This window comes from Anser cygnoides, chromosome 10, assembly GCF_040182565.1.
Source record: "Anser cygnoides isolate HZ-2024a breed goose chromosome 10, Taihu_goose_T2T_genome, whole genome shotgun sequence".
In the NCBI taxonomy this organism is placed as follows: Eukaryota; Metazoa; Chordata; class Aves; order Anseriformes; family Anatidae; genus Anser; species Anser cygnoides.
In genome coordinates this window covers 18,168,195-18,188,366 of record NC_089882.1, presented here as the reverse complement: position 1 = coordinate 18,188,366, position 20,172 = coordinate 18,168,195, and the positions used below count along the sequence as shown (strand labels likewise).

The 20,172-nt window shown below is 58.5% G+C and overlaps 1 protein-coding gene across 1 annotated transcript; it reads left to right on the top strand.

Moving 5' to 3' along the window:
• The first annotated feature begins 452 nt into the window (after window positions 1–452).
• Window positions 453–4,917, top strand: LOC136791637 (maestro heat-like repeat-containing protein family member 7). Its single transcript, XM_067003379.1, has 13 exons — window positions 453–894; window positions 1,182–1,404; window positions 1,530–1,652; window positions 1,867–1,946; window positions 2,067–2,187; window positions 2,260–2,346; window positions 2,610–2,714; window positions 2,866–3,049; window positions 3,361–3,854; window positions 3,950–4,104; window positions 4,206–4,353; window positions 4,524–4,702; window positions 4,785–4,917. Exons 2-13 carry the CDS (start codon window positions 1,183–1,185, stop codon window positions 4,915–4,917), a joined length of 2,031 nt encoding a protein of 676 aa, XP_066859480.1. The 5' UTR covers window positions 453–894; window position 1,182.
• Window positions 4,918–20,172: the final 15,255 nt, after the last annotated feature.

Sequence of the window (20,172 nt, the reverse complement as noted above, 5' to 3'; positions counted from 1 at the left end):
TTCACCGGTACAAGCGTCATTATTAGGACCCACTGTGTTCTTCTTAGGCTCCAATCCCCTATTTTCAGGCTCCGGAACCTCCACTTGGGATCCAAACCCTTCTTCTGATTGCCTAAATCCTCGGTTTTCAGGACCAGGGTGCTTCTTTTAAGTCACCAAGTGCTTTTGGTCAGGGCCCTCACACCCGCTTCTGGATCCAAAGCTAGCTTTTTCTTGCTTACAGCCACACTCATGTGGACCAGGCTGCCATTTTTAGGGCACAATGCCCTAGTTTTAGGGTCCACACTTTCATTGGAAGGTGCAAAGCGGCCTTTTAGATGGCGAGGCCTTATCTGAGAGGAACACCCCTTCTTTTCATATTCCCAAATCCTCATGCTAGGAGACGAGGCCTGAATTTTCGGGTCCAAAGCCTCCTTTTCAGGTCCAAACACCCATCTGGAGGGAACAAAGCATCATTTTTTGATCCAGACAGAGGAGGGCGGGCCACGCTGCCCTGTCATTTTTAGGCCCCAGCGTCACATATTAGGGCAGAAAGCCTCTTCCTTGGGCTCGAAAGCCCTGTTTGAGAGGATAAACCCTCCTTTTTAGTAGCTTTTTCTTGCTTACACGTCAATCTTAAGGACCAGGCTGCCATTCTCAAGGAACAAATCCCTATTTTTAGGGCCCACAATTTTATTATAATTTTAGTATTCCCACACCAGGGCCCAGGGAGCATCTCCGGATCCGGGAGCAGGGCCTCTGGGGCGGGTCGCGTCCCAACGGACACAACGGACCTGGTTCCGTGCAGCTGCGACTGCTTGGAGTGCTTTCCGGTGCTCCAGGTGCGAAGCAAAGGCACAAACCGCGGGCACCTTGCCACAGAAACCCAGCGCAGGAGCCAGGGCTGAGGAGCAGGTGGGTCAGCGCTGCCAGGGCTGCGCAGCGGGGCCGGCCCCAAGGGGCCTGGTTCGGCAGTGGGGCTGGGGGCAGCCCCGGGCAGGGGGACCTCCCTCCAGTGCAGGGGATGGCGTCTGCAGGCCCCTGGGGACAGGACCCCCGCGGGGCTCTGGGGCCGCCCGCCCGAGGGCAAGAGGAGGGGGCCTGGGTGGGGGCCTGGGGCTGGCGGCAGCGGTGGCACTCTGTGGCATCCCTACCCCGCGACAGGAGCGGGAGCCACATTCACTCCTGGGCACTCCCTGCAGGATGTCGGGGATCCCCCCCTGCTCCCCGCGAGCGGCCTGGCTGGAGGAGGCTGGGGCCTCCCCGGCCTCCAGGCCCCGGCCGCAGCCCTATGAGGAGAGTGAGGTGCAGCCACTGCAGGCGCCCTCTGGCTCAGGCGTGGGCCCTTCTGCCTCGGCCGCGCCGCGGCAGGAGGAAGAGGACGCCCTGAGCTTCATCCGCGCTTGCTGCAGCCGCAGACCCAAGGTACCGCTCGCCCTTTGTGCTGCGGCTGCTGGCCTCCTCCGGGCAGCCCCTGCCCCGGCTGTGCCCGCAGGGAGACTGCTGGGCTCCCCTGACCCGCTCGCTTGTCTCTCCCCTCCGTGGCTCAGCGAGAGGCACAGAAGCTGAGGTTTCTGGCCTCCGTCTGCGACGCCTGCAAAGCCGCCGTCGCGGACCACACCACCTGGGACGCGGTGTATTTCTGCCAGCTGGAGGTGGCGCAGAGAATCAAGGTGAGGGGACGCCCTGCCCCGCGGGGAGCACCCTCTGGCTGGGTGCTGGGCACGGCCCTTCCCGCTGCAGGGCTGCGGGGGCCGCCGGGGAGCCCCAGGAGCCGGGAGGTGGCTCTGGTGGGGGCGCTGGGATGGGGCAGCCCTGCAGGCCAGCCCCTGTAGCCGCTCGCTGGCCGGGGGACACTGCCCTGTGCCCTCGCGCTGTGCCCTCCAGGCGCTGCTGCAGGAGGAGCCCACCGATCGCCTGGACACGGCGGTGCGGCAGAAAGCCATGCTCGCCATCGCCGCCATGAGGTACCTGGGCCAGCGCGGGCTTGGCCGCCACGGTGGCCCCGGTCCCGGCCAGGGGCCCCGAGTGGGGCACAGGGTGCCGCACAGGGGGCGTTCCACACCTCTCCCCTCCTCCCCTTGCAGCAGAGCGGGGCTGCTGCTGCAGGACAGGACGAACGGCCTCCTGCGCGCCTGCCTCTGCAGCGTCTTCCACCTCCCTGGCCACGAGGACACGAGAGACACGGACACGTCTCTCTACTTCAAGGTATGCACGGGCTGGGCGCTTGGGACACCACTGCTCCCTGTTCGGGTGCCCCAACCCCTGTCCTCCTTGCAGACCGTGGAAGCCCTGGACAGCCTGCTGCAGGTGCTGGTGGGCAGCGCCGGCGCCTCCGGCCTCCTGGAGCTGCAGAACATCTTGAAGGTCTGGCTTTGGCAAAGGCTGGGCTTCACGCACGCGGTCAGTTCTGTGCCGCAACGCCTGGTGCAGGCAGGGGTCCCCAAGGCGGGGGCTGGCCCACAGCTGACCCTTGCGAGGCTGGAGGGATGTCTGGGGAGCAACGGGAAGGGAGCGGGGGCTTCAGCAGGACAGGGGCACGGCCACCCGCCTGGCCACCGCAGCAGGGGGACAGCTGGAAGGACCAGTGCCCCGTGCTGCGGGCACACCAGCAGCTTTTCTCTCCCCAGCTCCTGCTGCCCTTCACCCAGCGGCAGCCGGAGGCCGTGGAGGAGAGGGCCATGGCGCGGATCGCCAGGCTGGCCGCCTTCATCAACACCTGCTCCTTGCCCCAGGTAGGGAGCCCCTGGTGCAGGCAGCCCCGGCGCCCCCGTCCTCGCTCCGCGGCCGCGGCTCTCCCCATCTCCAGGCTTGCGCAGAGCCGGGGCTGGGGCTGGGGCCCTGCCGCCCCGCTCAGCCGCGGTCCCGCGCTGCCTCTCTCCCCAGGTCAGCTCCTGCTTTGCAGGAGCCACAGTGGTGAGGCATCACCACCCTGAGAAGCACCGCTTCTCCATGCTGGGGAGGCTGGTGGGGAGCCTCCTCCTGTGCTGCACTTCCAAGAACGAGGGGACCAGGCACGAGGCAGCGGAGGCTGTGCGCCACCTCTACATCTTCATCGGGCAGCAAAGAAGTGAGAGGAGCCGCGTCGGGCTGGGTCCCTCCAGACACGGGCACGCCGGCACAGCCAGGCCAGCACCAGGCCGCCTGCGCCCCTCTCCTCAGCAGGAGAGACCCAACCGAGCGAGCCCGGCTGCCTTTCCGCGGGCTGACGAGCCGTTCCCCCTGCCCTGAGCGCGAGAGCCCGGGCCCTCCCTGGAAGCGCTGCCCCCAGCTCTGCTCTGGCATGCCCCCTTCCTGCCAGGGAGGCTTGTGCCCGAGCCCCCGGCTGCCACTGTCAGGTCCCCAGGCCCCCCCGCTGACACTGTGTCCGCTTTTCTCCAGGAACAAGGCTCTGGGACCAGGATGCCGAGCCGCCGCAGCTCCGGGAGCGCTGGCGAGCTCGGCTGTCCTTACGGCTCTCAGAAGACGGCAACACCAGCAGAATCTTCATGGTGAGAAGCGCCAGCCCTGAGCCCCGGAGGAGACCCCGGCCCTGCGACGTCAGGAAGAGGACCGGCGCTGTCCCCGACAAAGCCCGGTCCCCACGGGGCCCGCACGCGGCCGCACCCCAGCCGTCGCCCGGCCCAGCCCCTGCTCCCAGCTCTCCTGGGGCGCTGGGAGCAGCAGGGCTGAGCGGGGCCATCGCAGCCCTCGGGGTGACTGACGTCTTGTCCTTCCTCCCACAGACGTTTATGAAGTACCTGCAGCCCTCTGAACGGTTGGGCGTCTTCCTCGCCGCCGTCGAGAGCATGAGAGCCCCGAGCCTCTACAGCACCAAGCTGGCTGCCCACATGGTGGACGTGCTGGCGGCAGAGACCGACTTCCATTCGGGACAGGTGGGTACCCGCCAGCGGCCCGGCCACGGCTCCAGCCCTCGGGGCTCTGTTCCTGCTCTGGTGCCGGCCCCGTCTCACCCGTGTCCCACCTCCAGGTGCTGAACATCGTGTGGGCCATCTACAGAACCCTGCCGTCCGTCAGAGCCGCGCTGGCCCTTCAGAGCCTGGACAGGGCCCTGCTGGCGCTGGCCAGCAAGCACCCCAGGGAGACGGTTGCCAGCCTGCTGCAGTGCTCGCCGACCTGCACCAGGTACGGGGCCCAGCGCGTCTCATCCACCCCCCCCCACCACCACCAGCGAGGACAGCAGCCGGGCCGGGGGAGGCCCTGCTGACAGCCCGGGGGTCCCGCAGCGTCGCCGTCACCATGTGGAGGGCGATGGTGTCTGAGCCCCCAGCCACAGAGAGGGTGCTGCGGGAGCTGCTCCGCGTCCTCATGAACCAGTCTGGGTGCAAGACATCCACCTCCATCAAGGACCACCCGCGCATCCTGGCCCTGGCCGTGAGTTCCTCGCTTGCCCATCTCCGATGGACAGGGGCCCCGCTCCCCTCCCCTGACCCCTCCCAGCCTTATCCGCACCCTGGGGCACCCGGGCGCGCCCACGGGGCCAGCCTGGGGGTCTCCACCCTCCTCTGTCCCTCCCTGCCCACGCCTCTGGGTGCTTTCTGCAGGCAGCAAGGCCCCTCCACGAGATCCTCCTGCTGCCCAGCTGCCTGGAGGAGGCGAAGGCCATCTTCCCCCAGCTCTTCCTGGCCCTCCTCGTCCAAGCGTCCTTCACCACGGAGCTGACGCTGCAGGAGGTGCAGGTCTTCCACAAGAAGCACCGGCAGGACCTGCTCACTCCCATCAGGTGCCACATCCCCGTCCCCTGCTGCTCAGAGGAACCCAGGGCTGGGGCTCCCGGCGTGACCCGGGCCCTTCTCTGCCCGCAGGTCCACGGTGCAGTCCCTTCTTTGCAGGTCCAAACCCCAATTTGGAGGCAACAAATCATCACTGTGGGATCCAGAGGAAGGTGGGCCATGCTGCCCTGTCACAGCGACAGCCTGCTGCAGCGCCTGTCTGTGACCAGGCCACACAGGACACCTCGGTTTTGACAAGGCGCCCTCCACAGTGCAGTGCAGCCAGCGGAGATGCAACTGTCTTTTTATCGCCTACACCCTCCGTTTTTGGACCCAGGCTCTCATTTTTAGGGCCCAAAGCTTTCTTTTTAGGCCTCAGCGTCACATAATAGAGCAGAAAGCCTCTTCCTTGGGCTCGAAAGCCTTGTTTGAAAGGATGAACCCTCCTTTTTAGTAGCTTTTTCTTCCTTACACGTCAATCTTACAGAGCAGACTGCCATTCTCAAGGAAAAAATCCTTATTTTTAGGGTCCACAATTTTATTATAGGATGCAACGCGGCATTCTTAGATGGCGAGGCCTTCTTTGAGGGGAACACCCCTGCTTTCAAATTCCCAAATCCTCATGCTAGGAGACGAGGCCTGAATTTTAGGGTCCAAAGCCTTCTTTTTCGAGTCCAAACACCCATCTGGAAGGAATAAAACATCACTTCAGGATCCAGACCCTGAGCTGCAGAGTCCAAAGGCCCAGGTTTCAGCTCCAAAGCCTGACTTGGAGGTACAAGCTCCCCTTCACAGCCCTCACTCTTTACCCCCGACCACCCTCGGGTCTTTCACTGGTACAAGCGTCATTATTAGGACGCACTGTGTTCTTCTTAGGCTCCAATCCCCTATTTTCAGGCTCCAGAACCTCCACTTGGGATCCAAACCCTTCTTCTGATTGCCTAAATCCTCGGTTTTCAGGACCAGGGTGCTTCTTTTAAGTCACCAAGTGCTTTTGGTCAGGGCCCTCACACCCGCTTCTGGATCCAAAGCTAGCTTTTTCTTGCTTACAGCCACACTCATGTGGACCAGGCTGCCATTTTTAGGGCACAATGCCCTAGTTTTAGGGTCCACACTTTCATTGGAAGGTGCAAAGCGGCCTTTTAGATGGCGAGGCCTTATCTGAGAGGAACACCCCTTCTTTTCAAATTCCCAAATCCTCATGTTAGGAGCCGAGGCCTGAATTTTCGGGTCCAAAGCCTTCTTTGCAGGTCCAAACCCCAATTTGGAGGCAACAAATCATCACTTTGGGATCCAGAGGAAGGTGGGCCATGCTGCCCTGTCACAGCGACAGCCTGCTGCAGCGCCTGTCTGTGACCAGGCCACACAGGACACCTCGGTTTTGACAAGGCGCCCTCCACAGTGCAGTGCAGCCAGCGGAGATGCAACTGTCTTTTTATCGCCTACACCCTCCGTTTTTGGACCCAGGCTCTCATTTTTAGGGCCCAAAGCTTTCTTTTTAGGCCTCAGCGTCACATAATAGAGCAGAAAGCCTCTTCCTTGGGCTCGAAAGCCTTGTTTGAAAGGATGAACCCTCCTTTTTAGTAGCTTTTTCTTCCTTACACGTCAATCTTACAGAGCAGACTGCCATTCTCAAGGAAAAAATCCTTATTTTTAGGGTCCACAATTTTATTATAGGATGCAACGCGGCATTCTTAGATGGCGAGGCCTTCTTTGAGAGGAACACCCCTGCTTTCAAATTCCCAAATCCTCATGCTAGGAGACGAGGCCTGAATTTTAGGGTCCAAAGCCTTCTTTTTCGAGTCCAAACACCCATCTGGAAGGAATAAAACATCACTTCAGGATCCAGACCCTGAGCTGCAGAGTCCAAAGGCCCAGGTTTCAGCTCCAAAGCCTGACTTGGAGGTACAAGCTCCCCTTCACAGCCCTCACTCTTTACCCCCGACCACCCTCGGGTCTTTCACTGGTACAAGCGTCATTATTAGGACCCACTGTGTTCTTCTTAGGCTCCAATCCCCTATTTTCAGGCTCCAGAACCTCCACTTGGGATCCAAACCCTTCTTCTGATTGCCTAAATCCTCGGTTTTCAGGACCAGGGTGCTTCTTTTAAGTCACCAAGTGCTTTTGGTCAGGGCCCTCACACCCGCTTCTGGATCCAAAGCTAGCTTTTTCTTGCTTACAGCCACACTCATGTGGACCAGGCTGCCATTTTTAGGGCACAATGCCCTAGTTTTAGGGTCCACACTTTCATTGGAAGGTGCAAAGCGGCCTTTTAGATGGCGAGGCCTTATCTGAGAGGAACACCCCTTCTTTTCAAATTCCCAAATCCTCATGTTAGGAGCCGAGGCCTGAATTTTCGGGTCCAAAGCCTTCTTTGCACGTGCAAACCCCAGTTTGGAGGCAACAAATCATCACTTTGGGATCCAGAGGAAGGTGGGCCATGCTGCCCTGTCACAGCGACAGCCTGCTGCAGCGCCTGTCTGTGACCAGGCCACACAGGACACCTCGGTTTTGACAAGGCGCCCTCCACAGTGCAGTGCAGCCAGCGGAGATGCAACTGTCTTTTTATCGCCTACACCCTCCGTTTTTGGACCCAGGCTCTCATTTTTAGGGCCCAAAGCTTTCTTTTTAGGCCTCAGCGTCACATAATAGAGCAGAAAGCCTCTTCCTTGGGCTCGAAAGCCTTGTTTGAAAGGATGAACCCTCCTTTTTAGTAGCTTTTTCTTCCTTACACGTCAATCTTACAGAGCAGACTGCCATTCTCAAGGAAAAAATCCTTATTTTTAGGGTCCACAATTTTATTATAGGATGCAACGCGGCATTCTTAGATGGCGAGGCCTTCTTTGAGGGGAACACCCCTGCTTTCAAATTCCCAAATCCTCATGCTAGGAGACGAGGCCTGAATTTTAGGGTCCAAAGCCTTCTTTTTCGAGTCCAAACACCCATCTGGAAGGAATAAAACATCACTTCAGGATCCAGACCCTGAGCTGCAGAGTCCAAAGGCCCAGGTTTCAGCTCCAAAGCCTGACTTGGAGGTACAAGCTCCCCTTCACAGCCCTCACTCTTTACCCCCGACCACCCTCGGGTCTTTCACTGGTACAAGCGTCATTATTAGGACGCACTGTGTTCTTCTTAGGCTCCAATCCCCTATTTTCAGGCTCCAGAACCTCCACTTGGGATCCAAACCCTTCTTCTGATTGCCTAAATCCTCGGTTTTCAGGACCAGGGTGCTTCTTTTAAGTCACCAAGTGCTTTTGGTCAGGGCCCTCACACCCGCTTCTGGATCCAAAGCTAGCTTTTTCTTGCTTACAGCCACACTCATGTGGACCAGGCTGCCATTTTTAGGGCACAATGCCCTAGTTTTAGGGTCCACACTTTCATTGGAAGGTGCAAAGCGGCCTTTTAGATGGCGAGGCCTTATCTGAGAGGAACAGCCCTTCTTTTCAAATTCCCAAATCCTCATGTTAGGAGCCGAGGCCTGAATTTTCGGGTCCAAAGCCTTCTTTGCAGGTGCAAACCCCAATTTGGAGGCAACAAATCATCACTTTGGGATCCAGAGGAAGGTGGGCCATGCTGCCCTGTCACAGCGACAGCCTGCTGCAGCGCCTGTCTGTGACCAGGCCACACAGGACACCTCGGTTTTGACAAGGCGCCCTCCACAGTGCAGTGCAGCCAGCGGAGATGCAACTGTCTTTTTATCGCCTACACCCTCCGTTTTTGGACCCAGGCTCTCATTTTTAGGGCCCAAAGCTTTCTTTTTAGGCCTCAGCGTCACATAATAGAGCAGAAAGCCTCTTCCTTGGGCTCGAAAGCCTTGTTTGAAAGGATGAACCCTCCTTTTTAGTAGCTTTTTCTTCCTTACACGTCAATCTTACAGAGCAGACTGCCATTCTCAAGGAAAAAATCCTTATTTTTAGGGTCCACAATTTTATTATAGGATGCAACGCGGCATTCTTAGATGGCGAGGCCTTCTTTGAGGGGAGCACCCCTGCTTTCAAATTCCCAAATCCTCATGCTAGGAGACGAGGCCTGAATTTTAGGGTCCAAAGCCTTCTTTTTCGAGTCCAAACACCCATCTGGAAGGAATAAAACATCACTTCAGGATCCAGACCCTGAGCTGCAGAGTCCAAAGGCCCAGGTTTCAGCTCCAAAGCCTGACTTGGAGGTACAAGCTCCCCTTCACAGCCCTCACTCTTTACCCCCGACCACCCTCGGGTCTTTCACTGGTACAAGCGTCATTATTAGGACGCACTGTGTTCTTCTTAGGCTCCAATCCCCTATTTTCAGGCTCCAGAACCTCCACTTGGGATCCAAACCCTTCTTCTGATTGCCTAAATCCTCGGTTTTCAGGACCAGGGTGCTTCTTTTAAGTCACCAAGTGCTTTTGGTCAGGGCCCTCACACCCGCTTCTGGATCCAAAGCTAGCTTTTTCTTGCTTACAGCCACACTCATGTGGACCAGGCTGCCATTTTTAGGGCACAATGCCCTAGTTTTAGGGTCCACACTTTCATTGGAAGGTGCAAAGCGGCCTTTTAGATGGCGAGGCCTTATCTGAGAGGAACAGCCCTTCTTTTCAAATTCCCAAATCCTCATGTTAGGAGCCGAGGCCTGAATTTTCGGGTCCAAAGCCTTCTTTGCAGGTGCAAACCCCAATTTGGAGGCAACAAATCATCACTTTGGGATCCAGAGGAAGGTGGGCCATGCTGCCCTGTCACAGCGACAGCCTGCTGCAGCGCCTGTCTGTGACCAGGCCACACAGGACACCTCGGTTTTGACAAGGCGCCCTCCACAGTGCAGTGCAGCCAGCGGAGATGCAACTGTCTTTTTATCGCCTACACCCTCCGTTTTTGGACCCAGGCTCTCATTTTTAGGGCCCAAAGCTTTCTTTTTAGGCCTCAGCGTCACATAATAGAGCAGAAAGCCTCTTCCTTGGGCTCGAAAGCCTTGTTTGAAAGGATGAACCCTCCTTTTTAGTAGCTTTTTCTTCCTTACACGTCAATCTTACAGAGCAGACTGCCATTCTCAAGGAAAAAATCCTTATTTTTAGGGTCCACAATTTTATTATAGGATGCAACGCGGCATTCTTAGATGGCGAGGCCTTCTTTGAGGGGAACACCCCTGCTTTCAAATTCCCAAATCCTCATGCTAGGAGACGAGGCCTGAATTTTAGGGTCCAAAGCCTTCTTTTTCGAGTCCAAACACCCATCTGGAAGGAATAAAACATCACTTCAGGATCCAGACCCTGAGCTGCAGAGTCCAAAGGCCCAGGTTTCAGCTCCAAAGCCTGACTTGGAGGTACAAGCTCCCCTTCACAGCCCTCACTCTTTACCCCCGACCACCCTCGGGTCTTTCACTGGTACAAGCGTCATTATTAGGACGCACTGTGTTCTTCTTAGGCTCCAATCCCCTATTTTCAGGCTCCAGAACCTCCACTTGGGATCCAAACCCTTCTTCTGATTGCCTAAATCCTCGGTTTTCAGGACCAGGGTGCTTCTTTTAAGTCACCAAGTGCTTTTGGTCAGGGCCCTCACACCTGCTTCTGGATCCAAAGCTAGCTTTTTCTTGCTTACAGCCACACTCATGTGGACCAGGCTGCCATTTTTAGGGCACAATGCCCTAGTTTTAGGGTCCACACTTTCATTGGAAGGTGCAAAGCGGCCTTTTAGATGGCGAGGCCTTATCTGAGAGGAACAGCCCTTGTTTTCAAATTCCCAAATCCTCATGTTAGGAGCCGAGGCCTGAATTTTCGGGTCCAAAGCCTTCTTTGCAGGTGCAAACCCCAATTTGGAGGCAACAAATCATCACTTTGGGATCCAGAGGAAGGTGGGCCATGCTGCCCTGTCACAGCGACAGCCTGCTGCAGCGCCTGTCTGTGACCAGGCCACACAGGACACCTCGGTTTTGACAAGGCGCCCTCCACAGTGCAGTGCAGCCAGCGGAGATGCAACTGTCTTTTTATCGCCTACACCCTCCGTTTTTGGACCCAGGCTCTCATTTTTAGGGCCCAAAGCTTTCTTTTTAGGCCTCAGCGTCACATAATAGAGCAGAAAGCCTCTTCCTTGGGCTCGAAAGCCTTGTTTGAAAGGATGAACCCTCCTTTTTAGTAGCTTTTTCTTCCTTACACGTCAATCTTACAGAGCAGACTGCCATTCTCAAGGAAAAAATCCTTATTTTTAGGGTCCACAATTTTATTATAGGATGCAACGCGGCATTCTTAGATGGAGAGGCCTTCTTTGAGGGGAACACCCCTGCTTTCAAATTCCCAAATCCTCATGCTAGGAGACGAGGCCTGAATTTTAGGGTCCAAAGCCTTCTTTTTCGAGTCCAAACACCCATCTGGAAGGAATAAAACATCACTTCAGGATCCAGACCCTGAGCTGCAGAGTCCAAAGGCCCAGGTTTCAGCTCCAAAGCCTGACTTGGAGGTACAAGCTCCCCTTCACAGCCCTCACTCTTTACCCCCGACCACCCTCGGGTCTTTCACTGGTACAAGCGTCATTATTAGGGCCCACTGTGTTCTTCTTAGGCTCCAATCCCCTATTTTCAGGCTCCAGAACCTCCACTTGGGATCCAAACCCTTCTTCTGATTGCCTAAATCCTCGGTTTTCAGGACCAGGGTGCTTCTTTTAAGTCACCAAGTGCTTTTGGTCAGGGCCCTCACACCCGCTTCTGGATCCAAAGCTAGCTTTTTCTTGCTTACAGCCACACTCATGTGGACCAGGCTGCCATTTTTAGGGCACAATGCCCTAGTTTTAGGGTCCACACTTTCATTGGAAGGTGCAAAGCGGCCTTTTAGATGGTGAGGCCCTATTAGAGAGGAACAGCCCTTGTTTTCAAATTCCCAAATCCTCATGTTAGGAGCCGAGGCCTGAATTTTCGGGTCCAAAGCCTTCTTTGCAGGTGCAAACCCCAATTTGGAGGCAACAAATCATCACTTTGGGATCCAGAGGAAGGTGGGCCATGCTGCCCTGTCACAGCGACAGCCTGCTGCAGCGCCTGTCTGTGACCAGGCCACACAGGACACCTCGGTTTTGACAAGGCGCCCTCCACAGTGCAGTGCAGCCAGCGGAGATGCAACCGTCTTTTTATCGCCTACACCCTCCGTTTTTGGACCCAGGCTCTCATTTTTAGGGTCCAAAGCATTCTTTTTAGGCCTCAGCGTCACATAATAGAGCAGAAAGCCTCTTCCTTGGGCTCGAAAGCCTTGTTTGAAAGGATAAACCCTCCTTTTTACTGGCTTTTTCTTGTTTACAGCCACACTCATATGGACCAGGCTGCCATTTTTAGGGCACAATGCCCCAGTTTTAGGGGCCACACTTTCATTGGAAGGTGCAAAGCGGCCTTCTCAGACGGTCAGGCCCTATTAGAGGGGAACACCCCTGCTTTCAAATTCCCAAATCCTCATGCTAGGAGACGAGGCCTGAATTTCAGGGTCCAAAGGCTCATCCTGAGAGCCCAAAGCCTCTTTTTTAGTGCCCAGAGCCTTCTCTTTGGGACCCAAACCCTCAGTTTGGGGTACAAAGGCTCATTCTCAAGGCACCCTCCACAGCGCAGTGCAGCCAGCGGAGGCGCACTGGAACTGGCCACACGCAACGGATGGAGGAGAGCCTGGTGGTGGGGACAGACCACAGGTCCTGGAAACACTGCTGGAGCACTGACCTCTTTCAGGCCCAGGTAAGTGAGCCTCCTACAACTGGCAGTTGCCGTGAGACTTTTACCCCAAAATACATGCAAGAGATGTAGTGTAGCTCCGCACTCCTTTATTTATGGACGTCCACATACGTGGAGAGGTGTGTGTGAGAAACAAGGTGCTTGTGGCAGAGGTGGCTGCGCAGTGCTTGGCGGGCTTGGTGGATAGGGAAGTTTTCCAGACACGATGGCGCTGAGTACGTCGCCAAGGTGCTAGCCTTGTTATCCAAGCACGGCTCCAGGCAAACCAGGTTGTGAAGTATCAGGGCTTTGGGATTAAATTTTATTTTATTTTATTTTATTTTTTTTTTTTCAGGGGGGTGAGGTGCGAAGCTGCAGACACTCTATAGGAAGGAATTTCCCAGCTGGGCAGAAGCCTCCCAGCTGCCAGCCATCCAGGGCCTGGCTGCCGAGCAGGGCAGAAGAAGAATGGCAGACAGGGCTTTCCACATCACGCTGCCCAGCCATGCCAGAACCTGCCCCCAGAACACCAGCTGGGACTTGCCCGTAGCGCTGCTCAGGCCCCCGGAGCTCTGCGGGAAGTGGGAGCTGGGGCTGGAGGAGATCCTGCAGCCGCACAGCTGGAACACCAGCAAGGACACCACCTTTGAAGCAGCGCTGCGGGGCACAGCAGGGCCCTGGGCTCTTCTCCGTCCTTCTACGTGCTGGTGGCATGCCCGGACCAGCTCACGAACCCCATGAACAACAGGGCTTCAGCCGTCGCCTCTCCAGCAGCGAGCCTGGACCAAGACCCCCGCATAAGGGAGACAAAGCTCGAAAGATAGGAAAAGCTATACCCTTTTTCTGTGACTGGGGATCCAGCACCTAGTTTGGGGGCTGCTGCTCAGAAATTTCCCTGTGTGGCAGACCTCGCTGCAGGGCTGAACGTACCCATCCAACCAGCAGGGCTCAGGACTTGTTGATGCTCTAAGGAAAAGCCTGAGGAGACAGAGAGCTGTGTCACCAGCCCACGGGGCGCCGCACAACAGGCTGGCCAGGACAAGGAGACAAAGAACAGCCAGCCAAACAGTGCGAAAGAAGCAGAAAACCTCGCAGAAGAGGTTCTGCCTCTGTTCTGCCGCTGGGTAAGGAAGCGGATCTGAAAAGGGACAGCCTCGTTCGCAGCTGCTCGGAAGAGAGCCCCAGCTCCTGTCTGGAATTGTCTGGTGTCCCCAAGGCCGCCAGCACTGGGAAAAGCCTGTTTATCGCGGTGCCTCCCCTTTCCTGGTCTCGCAGAGTCCGCACCTCGGGACTTTTTCTGGACTGGGAATGGGGAAGATGTCATCGGTCTGAAGAGCAGAGCTATGGGGTCCGGCCTTGGAGCCGGTGAGGCCATGGGTCCCGCTTTGCTGCAGCTTCTCCACCTACAGCCCATCAACGAGGGCGACGCAGGAGGTGTCTTTGATGTCACCTTGACGCCCTGGCCGCCCTTGTATTCATCTTTCATGGCAAGGGTTTGGTAGCAGGAGGGCAGGAGCTGCCACCTGTGCGGGACCCCCGCTGCAGCAGTGTGCTCCTGAAGGATGGACCCCATGGCACGGACCCATGCTGCAGCAGCTCTGCAAGTCCTGCAGCCCGTGGGCAGCCCACGCAGGACCACTTTGGGAAGGCCTGCAATGGCATGGGAGGGACCGCATGCTGGAGCAGGGCAAGAGAGCGGCCGGGAAGGAGCATTCGGGACTGAGCCCGTTCCCCCGCAGAGCTCGGGGCAGGCGGCAGAAGAGGCTGGAGCGGGCGGAAAGGTGTCCGCAGGTTGCTTGTAGCTTCTCGCTGCTCTGGGCAGTTAGCGCGAGGCGAAGCACGGCCCGGACACTGGCGACTCGGGTGCAGAGCTTTATTCTGAGAAGGCATGCCGCTCGGCAAAGCTGCCGGACGGCTGCCAGTCCTCACCCCCCCGCTGCCCCGCACGCCGGGGGGGCCGCCCCCAGCCCTCGTAGGAGGGCCGGGACGGTGGTGGGGGACGGGGGGGTGGTGGGGGACGGGGGGGTGGTGTCCATGGCGGCTGCGGGGGCTGGAGGGTGCTGGGCTGGTCGCGCTGCAGCCAGCTGGCCGGGGGCGGGCGGGTGCGCTGTACTCGTCCGGGCACGGGTGGCGGCCGCTGGCGCTGGGCCCGTCTCGGTGCCCGGGCTTCCGAGGCTGCGGAGAGGCGCCTGCGGAGAGAGGAGGCTGGGCAGCACCCGGCGGCCGCGCCGCAGCACCTCACCGGCGGTGCTGCAAGGCCAGCGGCAGCCGGCCGACGGGGAGCTGGGGCAAGAGACGGCCACTCACTGCTGTCTTCTCCTGCGCAGCCGGATGACCCCGCAGCACAGAAGCATGACGAAGAGCAGGGAGCCCAAGATTGCCGCCGTGCTCACGAGGCAGTGCTTGCGCACGGCGGCACCGTCCGAGGCACTCGCGGTCCTCTCGCCAGCCGCACCTGGAGGAACAGCTCGGGGCCTTAGCGCGTGCTTGCGCTGCTGGGCAGCCTGCGGGAGCTCTGGCAGTGCCGAGATGTCTGCTCTCCCGCTGCCAGCCTCTCAGTGAAGAAGCTGCCTTGCTTTCAGCAGAAGGCACCGCCGCCATGCTCCCAGCTCCCAGCACGCGGCTCCCGCTTACGGCCTGCTCAGTACCTGGATTCTCTCGAAAAAACTGAAACACCCCGGTGTGGCGGGCTTCTCCGGGCTCCGAGAGCACTGCCAAGAATCAGAGAAAGGGAAAGCCTCAGCGCGGCTTAGGCACAGAGGATGCAGAAGGACGGAGAGGCTCCCTCTGGGCCCGTGCCCCATCTGCGAGTCCGTGCAGCCCCCTGGGCCGCAGGTCGCAGGAGGGGTCCCACTCGGTGCTGCGGTGCTGCTTTGGGCCCCTGGGGACTTTGGCAAGCTGCGGGACTCAGGTGCTGCGGGAGGTACGCTCCATTAAGGGTCACGGGCCCCGTCAGTCACCTGCTGAAGGCGCTTCAGATGCCTCTTTCCCCCAAGGGAAAAGTGCCGAAGCCCCTGGGAACTGGCTGCGGTGGGAGGCAGGCAATCCCTAACCACAGGCACGGAGGCCCGCGAGCATCTCTGTCTGGCACACTGCTGGCGCTGAGCTCCGCACGCCAGAGACCACAGCCCTCCTCCAGAGCGGTTCCAGGCTCCTTTGGCAGCACCTGCTCTGTGCTAACCGTGCCAGCGGACGGCAGTTACCTGGCGGGACGGTCGCTTGCGCTGCCTCTGTCGCTCCCTCAGAGCCTGGCAGCGTGTTTCCCCTCGGAAACGCCTCCTGCTTCACAGCCTCTCCGTCCGCCCCTTTAGAAAGAAAGCGGCACAGTTGGATGGGGAGCGACCGTTCCTCAGCAGGAACGGGCTATCTTCAGGAGGCGATGCTTCTCAACATGCACACAGGTGGCTTTGCAACAAAGCCTAGGCTTTTGGGGGTGCTCCTAGTCGCTAGTCCAACCAACCGATCACCCCGGGAGATCACCGCGAGGCTCCGACTGGGGCCTTCCTGCCGTGCAGGCTACGGCGTGTCCGGGGCTGTACCCAGCCCCTCAGGCTTCCACGTGCAACACACCCACCCTGTGCTCCGTCCAGTTCCTTCAGGATTTCCTTCAGGATTTCCGAGGTCCTCTGGGAACTTTTGCCTCTTTTAGCTTGACGCATCGCTCTTCGAGGACCTAAGCAGAAAGGAGGACGTTAAATTCCGTGTGAATAAAGCACTGAAAAGCAGGCTCCGAAGGTGCAGAGTGAGCACACCAGAGACACCGGGCTGACGTTTGGGCTTGGAGCCGGCAGCTCTCAACGCAACTAAAAGGCCCTACCCGTGTGACCTCCCTGCAGCTCGGCGCCGGGACCCAGCGGGGAAGCTGGATAGCCATCGCCTACAGCCACGCCTGCAAACAAACACAGAGCAGAGCAGCTCCCACCAAACGGGGCAGGATGCTTCTTCCCATCGCACAGCAGTGAATGCAGTTCCAACAGGGGACTGCTGCATGGCCCTCGGCTCTCCCTCCCGCCCCGGAGCCTCTTGCAAACAGTCACCAGGGGCCTGCAGTGCCACCGTGCTGGGACAAAACTAACCATGCGTGCAGCTGCCCAGAGAAGGGCCTCCCCAGAGCTCACCCCAGGCTCTAAACTCAACCCCAACGTGCCCGCTGGCTCTGCAGCACGGGGGCGGAGCGGCTGGCAAAGACAGCCTGGCAAGGCAAAGCGCCCCAGGCGTGTCACCGAGCCTGACCCCTTCCCTCTCTGCTCTCCTGCATGTCTGAGGCCAAGGAAGGCTGAAGGTCCATTTCACGCGGGCAGCAACCAAAGCGGTAAATGCTCACTCCTCCCAGTGACTTACTTGTGGGATCGCCCTGGGGCACGGGGACAGGACCATGCTCAGACGTCACGTAGCCATCACCTACGGGCACAGAGCAAAAACGTTCCCACTGCGCGCTGTGACCTCCTTCTTCCCCAGTGCCCTGCAGTGACGGAGGGGCCGGGGCACGGCACAGGGCCCAGGAGCAGGGCAAGATTCCCGAGGCTGCAGCAGGGCCTGGGGACCTCCTGGCTGGTGCCGGCAGCTTTCAAAACTCTGCCTGCAGGCCACGTGCGGCACCCCTCCGGGGCCGGGCGGACAAATGCACAGAGGCCTGCCGGTGCTTCCTTACCAGGACATTCCTAACAGACGCACGGGAAGCCCACGCTAAAGCATGGGGGAAAAACAATCATCCCCGCTTCTTGTGGAGAAGAGCCCACTGGCCAGGGAGAGGCTGCAGCACTGCTCAGCTAGCGCAGAAAGCCACTAACAAACCCCAAGGAAATGAAGATCGACATCGACGTACCTGTGGGGTGCCACCCAGTCTCAGGAGCAGGATTCCACGGGGCAGCTGGAACAGCACGGCCTGCGGGCACAAAGGGGGTCCAGGACAGGTGAGGAGGGCTTCCACTGCGTGCTGCAACCAGTTCTGCCCTCGGGAAGCCCCCCCAGTGAGCGGACAACCCCTCGGAAGGCCTTCAGGGGATCTCCAGTCGCACGTGGACCAGTGATCACAAAGCAAATGCTGCTTCTTTCGAGGCAAGGGACGGTGACAACTTACCGCTGGGATGCCCCTGAAGCTCCACTCCAGGATCCAGCTGAGGAGCTGGGTAAGCGCTGCCGCGCGCATCGTCACCTGGAAGCAACCAGAGAGAAGACACATTCCCGTTGCCCGCTGTGCCCCTGAGCACCCTGCAGTGACGGAGGGGCCGGGGCATGGTGCGGGACCCAGGCACGGGGCGAGACTCCTGAGGCTGCGGCGGGGCTCAGGGACCTCCCGGCCGGCCCCCGCCAGCTTTCGGGACGCAGGCTGAAGGCCACGCGCAGCACCCCTCGAGGGCCAGGCGGACAAACGTACGGGAAGGCCGGACCCGGGGCAGCGCGGCGCGTGGCTCGGCTCACAGGGGCCCCGGGGGGGCTCAGCCCAGGCTTCAGCCCCCAGCCCCTCCGGCGACTCGCCCGGCTACGGCCCTGCCGCTGCCCCCGGCGCTGGCACCCACCTGCTGCCAGCGCTCGCCTTGGCATAGCCCAGGCATCCCGGGCACACAGGCCTGCCAGCACGAGGAGGAGGAGGAGGAGGCGGGTGGGGGCCGCAGCCCCCCACATCCGCCCCATGCTGCCACCGCCGCGTGAGTGCCGCCCGTTGGGGCCGGCGCAGAGAGGTGCCCGTGGCCTGGCACAGCGTCACAGCGCGGCGCTGTGACCTCATGGCCGCGCCCTGCTGGCACAGGGGCTGCATGCATGGGGCTGGGGCTGCGTGGCATCAGCGCTCGGGGCGCAGGGCAAGCAGAGCAAGCGTGTGCAGACGGGGTGCTGGGGAGAGCGCTGCTGTGCCGTCGCTGCCCCCGGCACTGCCAGCTTGGAAGGGACCCTCAGAGGGCACCTGGCCACCCCCTGCCGCAGGCAGGGACAGCTGCCCCGGCCCCAGGGGGCTTGCAACTCCGTCCAGCCCGGCCTGGGACACTGACAGGGCACCATCCCTGACACAGCCCCTTCCCGACTGACATCAGCACCCAGCTTGTGACTGAAGCACCAAACCAGGCTGAGCCTGGCCCCTACAGACCCAAATAGTGCTGGGGTGTCCCTGTCCTTGGGCGGGCTCATCGCTGCCTGCCTTCCCAGCACAGCCCCAGCTCTGTGTGCCGAGGGCATTTGGGGCTGGAGGTTGCCAGCAGGGTTTGGCAAATGCCCACCATGTGCCCAGAGGAAGGATCTGCCCCCTCTGACTCTGGCCAGCAGCGAGCGTCCTTTTGGGATGCTGCCAGGCTGCACGACGACAGCCAGGCGCTGTAGCACTGGGGACAGAGTCTCGAAGTGGGTTCCCTCCAGAGGCCAGCTCTTCTGAACCAGAGCGGCCGAGAGCAGTTTCCCCCAGCAGCTCTTCAGCCCCACGAGGCCCCATTTGAGCCAGCAAACCTGTGACCAGCTGCCAGCAGGGCCTTTGGGATGCTCCGGGCACACAGAAAAGACCCTTTCTGAGGAATCAAAGCCTCATTTTTAGGGCCAAATGTCTCATTTTCACCCCGTAACCCCTTCACTTCAGGGCTAAGAGCATCTTTTGTGGATCCAAAACCTTTTTATCACCTTTTCTTTGCACCTGAAAAGCATACAGGTATGGCACCAAGGCTCCTCTTTACAGACCACAGCCTTGTCCTTAAGCACCCAGCTTTCAGGACATTTTCAGGGCAAGAGAGCCTATACTTGGGATCCAAAGCCAACTTTTTATCACCTACACCCTCCAGTTTTGGACCCAGGCTCTCATTTTTAGGGCCCAAAGCATTCTTTTTAGGCCTCAGCGTCACATATTAGAGCAGAAAGCCTCTTCCTTGGGCTCCAAAGCCTTGATTGAAAGGATAAACCCTCCTTTTTACTGCCTTTTTCTTGCTTACAAATCTATCTTACGGACCAGGCTGCCATTTTCAAGGAACAAATCCCTATTTGTAGGGTCCATAATTTTATTATAAGATTCAACGCGGCCTTCTTAGATGTCAAAGTCTTATTTGACAGGAACTTCTCTGCTTTCAAATTCCCAAATCCTCATGCTAGGAGTCGAGGCCTGAATTTTAGGGTCCAAAGCCTCCTTTGCGGGTCCAAACACCCATTCCGAAGGAACAAAGCATCACTTCAGGATCCAGAAAGAAGAGGGCAGGCCACACTGTCTTTCATTTTTACGCCCCAGTGTAACATGCTAAGGCAAAAGCCTCTTCTTGGGCTCAAAAGCCTTGTTTGAAAGGAAAAACCCTCCTTTTTACTGGCTTTTTCTTGCTTACAGCCACACTCATATGGACCAGGCTGCCATTTTTAGGGCACAATGCCCTAGTTTTACGGTCCACACTTTCATTGGAAGGTGCAAAGCGGCTTTCTTAGACGGTCTGGCCCTATTAGAGGGGAACACCCCTGCTTTCAAATTCCCAAATCCTCATGCTAGGAGACGAGGCCTGAATTTTTGGGTCCAAAGCCTCCTTTTCGGGTCCAGACATCCATTTCGAAGGAACAAAGCATCACTTCAGGATCCAGACCCTGAGCTGCAGAGTCCAAAGGCCCAGGTTTCAGCTCCAAAGCCTGACTTGGAGGTACAAGCTCCCCTTCACTGCCCTCACCCTTTACCCCCGACCACCCTCGGGTCTTTCACCGGTACAAGCGTCATTATTAGGACCCACTGTGTTCTTCTTAGGCTCCAATCCCCTATTTTCAGGCTCCGGAACCTCCACTTGGGATCCAAACCCTTCTTCTGATTGCCTAAATCCTCGATTTTCAGGACCAGGGTGCTTCTTTTAAGTCACCAAGTGCTTTTGGTCAGGGCCCTCACACC

Excerpts from the sequence above, each read along its gene's own strand:
- LOC136791637 (XM_067003379.1), top strand. The coding sequence starts at position 1,183 with ATGTCGGGGATCCCCCCCTGCTCCCCGCGAGCGGCCTGGCTGGAGGAG. Across the intron at positions 1,947-2,066 it reads CTCGCCATCGCCGCCATGAG|CAGAGCGGGGCTGCTGCTGC; the intron begins GTACCTGGGCCA and ends CTCCCCTTGCAG. Across the intron at positions 2,715-2,865 it reads ACACCTGCTCCTTGCCCCAG|GTCAGCTCCTGCTTTGCAGG; the intron begins GTAGGGAGCCCC and ends CTCTCTCCCCAG.